This window comes from Sinohyriopsis cumingii, chromosome 9, assembly GCF_028554795.1.
Source record: "Sinohyriopsis cumingii isolate HCF-2022 chromosome 9, ASM2855479v2, whole genome shotgun sequence".
NCBI lineage: Eukaryota > Metazoa > Mollusca > Bivalvia > Unionida > Unionidae > Sinohyriopsis > Sinohyriopsis cumingii.
The window spans coordinates 90,517,162-90,526,926 of NC_142969.1; the positions used below are offsets into that span (position 1 = coordinate 90,517,162).

At 42.1% G+C, this 9,765-nt stretch overlaps 1 protein-coding gene across 1 annotated transcript in view; it reads left to right on the forward strand.

Moving 5' to 3' along the window:
- LOC149792222 (uncharacterized) overlaps positions 1–9,765 on the forward strand; it is a 50,517-nt gene that overhangs the window by 20,977 nt on the left and 19,775 nt on the right. The window contains exon 2 of the mRNA XM_089969545.1: positions 8,991–9,042. Within this exon, the coding sequence (XP_089825671.1) occupies positions 8,997–9,042 (46 nt within the window). The 5' untranslated portion in view covers positions 8,991–8,996. The remainder of the gene's footprint in view (positions 1–8,990; positions 9,043–9,765) is intronic.

Genomic DNA, 9,765 nt, shown 5'->3' on the forward strand with positions numbered 1-9,765 from the left:
TACGGTCAACTCTTGCAACGACTGCAACTCTTTCACCAGAAAGCTTTAGACGAAACAGCTCTACCCACCCTGAAAGATTTTAAGACCTTGATGAAAAGTCCAGCACCATCACCAGTACCAGTACCAGTACCAGTGACCAAGACAGAAAAAGGAGAAGAAGAAGAAGAAGAAGGGTTTCAAACTCCACCAGAAAAAGTACGCAAGGTAACAACACCACCTACCTCCAGAATTGGATGGATTAAAAAGATGATGGCCACCCCTTCTTCATCACAAGAGAAAAAGAAAGTGAAGACAGAAGTGAAGACAGAAGTGAAACAAGAACCGATATTTCCCGCTCAAACATCCTCCTCTTCAACACCTATTGCTGGTCGCACACGCAAAGCATTGCAATCCAAGAAAATACCCCAAGAGAAAAAGAGTAGCATCCTCCAAGAGTGGGTGACTTATTAACACACCAACCAACACAAAAAAATGGAAAAAGTCTTAGCCAGCATTTACTACGATCCCTCGCATCCTGCAGGTTACGCAGGAGTTCAAAAATTGTATCGTGCTGCCAAAACTCGATTGAAAAGTCTCCGTTTACCTCAAGTGCAACGATGGTTACAAGAACAAGCTACCTACACTTTACACAAACCCATTCGACGCAAGTTTGCCAGAAGTCGCACCCGAGTGGAAGGCATCGATCATCAATGGCAAGCCGATTTAGCCGATGTCTCTCATTTGGCCAGCTATAATCGTGGCTACAAATATTTGTTTTGTGTCATCGACGTCTTTTCCAAATTTGCCTGGGTCGTGCCCTTGACTTCCAAATCGATCAGCGAGTTAGTGCGAGCCCTGCAACGGGTGTTGAAACAAAGTGGTCGTCACCCTCTTCGATGGCAAACGGACAAAGGCACCGAATTTCTGAACCAAGCTTTCCAAAAAGAATTAAAGAAACATGACATTCATTTTTTTACCACCGAGAATCCCGAAACCAAAGCCAGCATCGTCGAACGTTTTCAACGCACTTTGAAAGAACGCATGTGGAAATATTTTACGCATCACCACACTCTGAAGTACATCGACATCTTACCGCACCTGGTGCAAGCGTACAACCATTCTTACCATCGAAGCATCGGACGTGCCCCGCAAGACGTGACTCCCGACAACGAAGTGCTGGTGTTTGAGCGTCTGTTTGGTACGTCCCCGACGAGGTCTGTTCCCAAGAAAAGTGGAGAGTTGGCCGTAGGAGATTGGGTGCGCATTGGCAAAACCAAACGCACTTTTGACAAAGGTTACTTACCTAACTGGACGACCGAATTCTTTCGCGTCACTGGACGAGTGCCTGGCCGTCATCCTACCGTCTATAAATTGGAAGACATGAACGGAGAAGTGCTCAAACGAACGTTTTATTTGCCCGAGTTACAACGTGTCACCAAAAAAGAAGACGACGTGTACGACATCAAAAACATTCTCGAACGCAGAACCCGTAAAGTGGGTAAACGACGTGTCAAAGAAGTCAAAGTACTTTGGAAAGGATATCCACCCAGTTTTGATTCTTGGATCGACGCTTCGCAAGTCATCGACTATAAAAAGAAGTGACCATCATGCCCTTTCACACAGACGCAGCTACGTCAACCACTCCTTCACCTAGTTCTTCTGTGCAAGATTTACAAAAACAACCCTTGTGGGTGTGGTGTGGAGAACGTGTGCCTAAAACGCAAATCGTCTTTTTCTGCCAAATCTTCGTGGTGTATTGTGTCATCGGGGCAGCCATTGCCAATTTGAGTTTGCAACAAGGAGACAAACAATTGTGGACCATTTTATTGAGCAGTTGCATCGGTTACCTGCTTCCCAATCCCTCCCTGAAATTCTCTTCCAACGGGAACCACGGGAACCTTGTGTCCAGTGCCAGTGCCAGTCACCACTCCAACAACAACCACAACCACAACAACCCCATTTTGGGCGGAGACACGCCTCTGACGTCCAGTAACCCCTCGGACAGCCACAGAACTCTGGAATTATGAGTCACCAAAACCAATTTTACTTAACCTTACCCAGTGACAGTTCCATGGAGGTGTTTCCCAAGAACACGTTGTGCTGTTACACGGCCAAATTACCTCAGGCCATCCCCTTAGATCAAGAAGCCCATTGGGAAGTGGCTTTAGTGGAAATGATTCACCCAACACAAATCCAAAACATCACTGAAACTGAAAACTTTTTTGAGGTCGAAATCATGAACCAACAATTACAAGACACCATGAATGACATCGGGTTTTCAGGCAACATAAGTCCAGCCAACAATCCAGCCTTCAATATCTACACCTTGAAATTTCCGGCAGGGTTTTATTTTAGTGGCCAACATTTGGTGGACACCATTGCTTCCAGGTTCGAGTTAGCCTTTGGCAAAGCCCTGAACAAAATCAAAAAAAGTGTCACTCTGGAGTACCATAAAGTGGCTCGTCGCTTACTGATCAAATTTCAAGATACTCAAACGTTGTCCCTCAGGTTCAATGGTAGTTTGTTTGAAATTTTGGGTGGACATACAGGAATGGTCGCAAACAATTGGAGCCCCAAGATCAACAGTAATATGGATTTTTACAGAGCCTTTGGAAACCCGGTAGAACTGAACCAAGGACTGAATTTGATCTTTGTGTACTCCGATGTTGTGGAGTATAACGAGGTGGGACACACCTCCGTTCCGTTACTGCGTGACATTCCTTTCAAAGTGGATAGTACCACAACCAGTGACCAGGAAGGTGGAAACACTTACCACGTCCACCGCGAATTTGTACATCCTCACTATTTGCCTGTCAGTAAGTCTTATTTGGACACGGTCAACATTGCTCTAAAAGGAGATTTGGGACAAAATATTCCATTCACCAAAGGAAAAGTCACGGTGAAACTCCATTTTCGAAAACGGTTCTCTCACGACTCGTAAGTCATGTATCCAGTGTACCGAGGGGTTGCTCGACAGCGAGGACACGGTTTAGGAGATATGTTAAAATCGGCCTTTCGTTCGGTGGCCCCAGTCTTGAAACCGATGGTGACACGCGGATTGCACGCCTTGAAAGATGCGGCACTGACACAAGGCAAAGAATTTCTCCAAAATGTCATCATCGACAAGCAAAACCCTAAAGAAGCCTTCATGAGGGCAGGCAAAAATGTCTTGCTGCAAACGGGTAAAGACATTTTAGGCCGACGAGACACACCTATAAATGTCCTGCACGCTACCGAGTCAGTCATTCAGCAAGGACAAGGCAAAAAGAGACGACGAAGAAAACACCCTTTCACCAGACTTCACACTTCTAAAGCAAGAAAGACAAAGAAAAGAAGAACCGTTCGAGACTTAGACGTTTTCGATTATTGAGACACAGAACAAAATGATGCACCGAGAATCTTGCGCTTGTTCCAAGTCAGAACTGGATCTGTTTGCCATGCCCCCCACCATGATGACGATGCAAGAATCCCAGTGGGTGGAATTTCACCCCGTCTCCTCATTGACAGCCTCAGCTCCCATCGAGTTTGAAATCAAAGGACAGCCCGAAGATTACATCGATCTGAATAGCAGTTACTTGTACTTGAAAGTCAAAGTTGTCGATGAGGACAATTCGCCCCTAGATGGCGATGAGGTAATAGCTCCCGTCAACAATTTCATGCATTCCTTGTTCAGTGGAGTGGACTTGTACTTGAATAACAAACTAGTCAGTAGCAGCATGGATACTTACCCTTATCGTGCCTACCTGGAAAATCTCTTGACGTACGGAATAGACGCCAAGAACACTCATCTCAATGCCTGTGTGATATGGGAAGCTGACGATGCAGGCCAGTTTGAAGAATTCGAAACTAATGCAAAGAATCCAAACAATGCGGGATTTGTAGAACGAAGAGACAGAATCATGGGAGCCAACAAAAGTTTAGAACTGATCGATCGTTTGCATTTGGGCATGTGGTTGCAAGAGAAATATTTGCTGAACGGGGTGAATGTTCGCCTGAGACTGAATCGTAGCAGTACCACTTTCCATTTGATAGGCACTGCCGCTTGCAAAACTGTCATCGAGGAAGCCAGGCTCTACGTACGACGCGTAGAAGTGTTACCTAAAGTGGGAAACGACATCAGTCAGACGTTGATCAGAACGACCGCTAAGTATCCGATACGAAGTGTGGAAGTGAAAACCTTCACCATTCCCAAGGGGCAACGATCCATGATCGAAGATCATCTGTTTCAAGGACAGCTACCCAAACGTTTGATCCTTGGTATGGTCGAGAATGAAGCCTTCAACGGAGCTTTGGCTAAAAATCCTTTCCACTTTCAACACCTTGACGTGTCCAAGATCGAAGCCAGTCGCGATGGCAAAACCTTGTGTACCCGACCTTTCGAGCCTAAGTTCGGTGACAAGAATTATTTGAGATCGTACTTGTCCCTGTACGAAGCCACGGGACAGTTAGGAACCAACACCAGTCACGGTATTACGTACGAGGATTATGCAGGAGGTTATGCTTTGTGGGCTTTCGATTTCACTCCAGACCAAGGCAGCGACGAGGGACATTTCCACCCTATAAAATCCGGCCAGATTCGAGTGGAACTTCAGTTTACTAATGCTCTACCCCACACGTTGAACGTCATCCTGTATGCAGAATTCGATAATACCATAGAAATCAACAGTTTGAGAGAAGTCATTCTAGACTATTAGAAGCCATGGAAGACTGTTATCCCTCTTTACCTAGTGGAGAAACTTTGGAGATGGAATGTGAGGAGACCATGGAAAAAGAAGAAGTTATCATGATGAAGTCAAGATGACCAGAACAAGAAGCCCATATAGTCTCCTGTTTTGCCAAACACTTGGTGGAAAAAATGACGGAATTGATCAAAAAAGAGTGTTATGGATGTCAAAATGATCATCCCAGTCAAATTCAACACGATAAATGCCTGATGCTGGGTCAAGAAGAAAAATTGGACGAGTATCTGGACGAAGCTTGGAGTCTCATCTCGGACGAAGTCGTGTTGCATCAGTGGTATAAAGACTTGCGTGAACATTCTTGTCCACCATTAACCACCCAAGAGATCCATCGTATCGAAGCTCTCCTGAATCAAAGTGAGGAGACGAAACGAAGAAATGGTTATTTGTCAGACATTTTCAAGCAAAAAGTCAGGATCGAATTGATGACTTATTATTACCTGTGAAGAAGAAAAAAACAACACACAAATGGATACCTGGGAACTTTATTACCTTTTGAACCACAGTTCGTACACGGCTTCTTGGAATCCTGTCGTCTGTGCCAAAGATGAACTCCCTCATCGCAAACCTCAAAACGATCTAGCTTATGTGATCAACACGGACGACAGTCATCTCCCAGGAACTCACTGGGTAGCCGTTTACTTTCCTCAAGAAGGATGTGTGGAATATTTCGATTCGTACGGATTGCCCCCTTTGGAAGACGATATCATTGACTTTATGAGAAGAAATGCTCAGACCACCCGATTCAATAATGTGAAATTACAAGGCACAGATTCCTTGGTGTGTGGACAGTACTGTGTGTATTTTCTGCATCATCGCAGCCTGGGCTATTCCTTAGAACATTTAGTGACTCATTTTGATCCTCGTTCTTCTTCTAGAAACGATGTGAAAGTAGATCGATGGTTTTGTGACCAGTATGCTTATCTTTTGTCTCAAATTAGGAAACGTAGTGTCCATCAATGGCCTAATGACTTCCAACAATGGAAATCACAATTTCATTCACAACGTTGTCAGCCCTGTTTAAAGTAGAGTGTGAATTGAAAAAAATGTTTGTGATTTGAAAAAAAATGTTTGATGTTATATTGTTAAAAATGTTAGAGTTGTTGGTTAGTGTTAAGTGATTTTGAATAAAAAATGTTGTGTTTTGAAAAAAAAATGCCTTTGTCTTTTGTTTGGCTATAAGAATGTTGATTAATGCTCTTTGACTTCTTACTATCCCTCTCATGACACTCATTGAACGTTCCGGTTCGAAAACCGTGGAGGGATGTTTTCCTTCACGTCCGCGCTTTGACTTTAAGAACCGGGGGAGTTTCCAGTCTAACCATCCATTGTCGACTCATCCTCCTACGAAGATGTACTCCAAACTAGCTAAGCTAAACGAAGCCTACGTGAATTTGCATAGGGTCTGACACAGTCTGATACCAAAAGCTGAAGAGATAGAGAATATGAGAATGTTAAAAGTCACTGAGGACCTGATAGAAGAGCTCTTCAGAGAAGAAGTGAACAGGGAGAAAGAAGAATGGACAGAGAAGTACAGACTTCAGAGACAGCAGCAACAGCAACAACAACAACAACAGCAGCAGGAACCTGAACCTGACAGAGGCTTTGTCGATTGTCGTATCGACACCAAAGAGTTCTTCTTCTCTTTCCGAAGAAGCAGACCTATCGTCAGAAAGTCTATCCTCAGAGGACGTCGCATTCTTAGAAACTAAAAGATTGCCATAGCAAACAAAAAAAAAACAAAAAAAAAACCAGCCCTTTCAGGGCTACCCCCAATACTCTAGAAAAGAAATAGGAATCGATTTGCCAATATGTGTAGGTAGAGTAGTGTGAATATAAACACTAACTCTTTTTTTATAGTGTGAGGGTATGTGTTTGTGTTTGTGTTTGTGTGTTTGTAAGTGCTCACGTACGTTGGTGTGGATAGTAGATTAAGATCGTGTCTTTTTTTTTGGTGTTAGAGGTGTGGGGAGAGTAGATTTGGGGTTTGATTGCTTTGCGTATGTGGATAGTATATTTAAGTGATTAAAGAAAATTTTTTAGAATAGTGATGGGCAGTATAAAAAAGTGAGTGAGTGTTTCTTTTAGGTCCGCGCGTTGTTTGGTGATGATCTAGGTAAGATCAATTTTATGTTTTTAGGGGGATGTTTTCCATCACGTCCGCGCTTTTACTATAAATTGAAACTCGCTGGGCAGTCTAGCTACCCTGTTCATTCGTTGACAAAACAATGAATACCAGAATTGTGAAACTGCTAGAACTCCAGATGCACCTGGAATATGCCAGGCGCATACTAAATGAACTGGCCGCGGAGGCCATTGTCGAAGAGGCAAGGATGAAAGAGGAGGAGGAAAGAAGAAAAAAAGAAGAGGAGGAAAAAGAGAGAGGAAATTTCAGAATCCCAGAGACAGAAAATTGGGATTCTGAAGCCACTTATCCCGCCTCTGCACTCCCAAGAAGAAAGGTAAAAGGAGACTGGGGAAGAAGATGTGTGTGTGGCACCAGACCAGGAAGGTGCCAGCATTAGATAGGTGCATCTGGAGTTCAAAAACAAACAGCCCTTTTCAGGGCTACCCAATACTCTAGAAAAGAAATAACAATCGATTTGCCAATGTGTGTAGGTAGAGTAGTGTGAATATAAACACTGACTATTTTTTTTTCATAGTGTGAGGGTATGTGTTTGTGCATGTGTTTGTGTGTTTGTGTTTGTAAGAGCTAACGTACGTTTGTGTGAATAGTAGATTATGGGTTTGTTTATTGTTTCTTAGCGTATGTGGAGAGTATAGTTTGGGTTTTGTAACCGCTCACGTACGATTGTGTGGATAGTAAATTATGGATTTAGTTTTAATGATTTGTGTGTGTAAATAGTAGATTTGGGGTTTATTTATTGCTGGTTCACGTATGCGGATAGTAGATCATATGAAATGAGAAAAGTAGGGGGATGTTTTCCATCACGTCCGCGCGTTGTTTGGTCATGAACTAGGTAAGATCAGTTTTATGTTTTAGGGGGATGTTTTCCATCACGTCCGCGCTTTTCGTATAAGAACCCACAGTATTCGTCGTTCAAACCATTCTACAGAGAAGATGGCTTCAAACCACCTCGATAAAATGCAAACATTGCAAGACGTCCTGGACAATTTGGGCATGATGGAACAAATGCTAGTGAGACTAAATGAAGACCACTATTCTTATAGTCCCCATCGAGTAAAGATGGAGATTAATAACTTAAGAAAAGTAAAGAAAATGATAAGTGATGTGATGAAAGAAATAAAGGAGGAGAAGGAGGATGAAGAGGAAAAGATAAGGATAAGAGAATGGAATGAAAAAATTGAAAAAGAAGAAGAAAATGAGAAGAGGAAGAAAGAAGAGGAGGAGAAGAAGAAAGAAGAGGAGGAGAAAAAAAAGAAAGAAAAGAAGAGAAAGAATGTAGGAGAGAAAATAAGAAGTTGGTGGAGAAATAGAAAAAATTAGAAGCAGAAGAAACCCAAAGGCCCTTTTCAGGGCCACTCATAGGTCTCGAAAAGAGAATAACCTTCCATTGCCTACCCTTTTTATTTTTTTATTTAAAAAAAAAAAGAAAAAAAATCCCATGTTAAATTTCCCATTGTCGTTATATAGTCCCACCCTGTTTAAATTCCCTTTACGCTATACAGTCCCATATTCCCATGTTCAGTTCCCTTGTCGCTCAACAGTCCCACGATTTTTTCTCCATTTTAATTTGCCTTGTCGCTAAACAATCCCACGATTTTTCTCCATGTTAAATTTACATAGTTGCTAAACTGTCCCGGGGGGGGTCTGTAATGCTAATTCCCATTGTCGCTGAATCGTCCCCTTTCACTACTCACGCATGCACGCACTCACTCACTCACACCACCACCACCACCACCCCCCCCACACACACACACCCACACACACACACACATACATCGGAATTAGTTCGTGGAAGCCATAACGAATTGGCAGAAAAATACTGCGCATACATAAGTGCTTGGGCCATAGTATGGTAAGGTGAATTCTACATCTGTGAGTCTGAAAAGAACTTTCATGGTTTGTGGAGAATGTTGAAACTTGAATCTTGATTAGGCATTTTGATCGCAGCGAAGAGCTCCATTTGTGCATTAAAACTGCGAGATATACGAATTGCATATTTTCCATCTAAACCTTAAGATTGTGTTGTTTTATCTTTTAAAATATCATAGGCACATTAGGGCATTTCATCTTGAGGAAATCACCTTGTATGTTTTTCATTCGAATGCATCTTCTTTTCTTTTCAGATCAAGATGATCCAGAGTCTGTCATATTTTATTGCTGTTCTAATTTCCCAAGGTATGAATGATTTAATCAAACATGGATTCGAGACATAATACTGGTCACTTATGAAGCTTTTATGCCGATAGTCATCATCAGTATAAGTGATTCAAGTGTAATTCGGACAGTCTCGCTAAAAGACCGCATGCCTCAAGAAATTATCAAATCCTAGTTCGTAGAGAAATATGTTGGTTTTTTTTGTTGCTCGGAATTGTTCTAAAATCTCGAAAAATGTGTGTCATCTAACACTAATTTGAGACTAATTACTCTATTCACAAGATACTGCACATACTAATAGCCTGTGTTAAGACAGAATAAAATAATAACGTGATAGCGTCTTCTGTCTTTCTCATGTAATTAGTACATATACATTTTTAAATTCCCACTACCGATCGCTCTCGAAGTATAACCTAACACTTGGTAGCCATGTTAATCAGGGCCAAATATTTAAAGAACCAAACGTAAATTTAACATTATGCTGCTGTCTTATGGGTTTGTAGCGTTCGTTAGGGATACAAATTTACTAGTATTGCTCTCCAACTCTCCGTTGTGCTTCGTGCCTGTTTTATCATGGGCTAGAATTATATGTAACATTCAAAGAGAGAGAGACTGGAATCTTGTAGGCATATGTGGTTTTACTTTTCAAAGTGTGAACGTTAAACATTTTGTCTAGATTTGTAATGGGTTTATTTAATCCAAACGATCACGCTCCCATCGTCAGCCATACTTTTTTATTTTTTT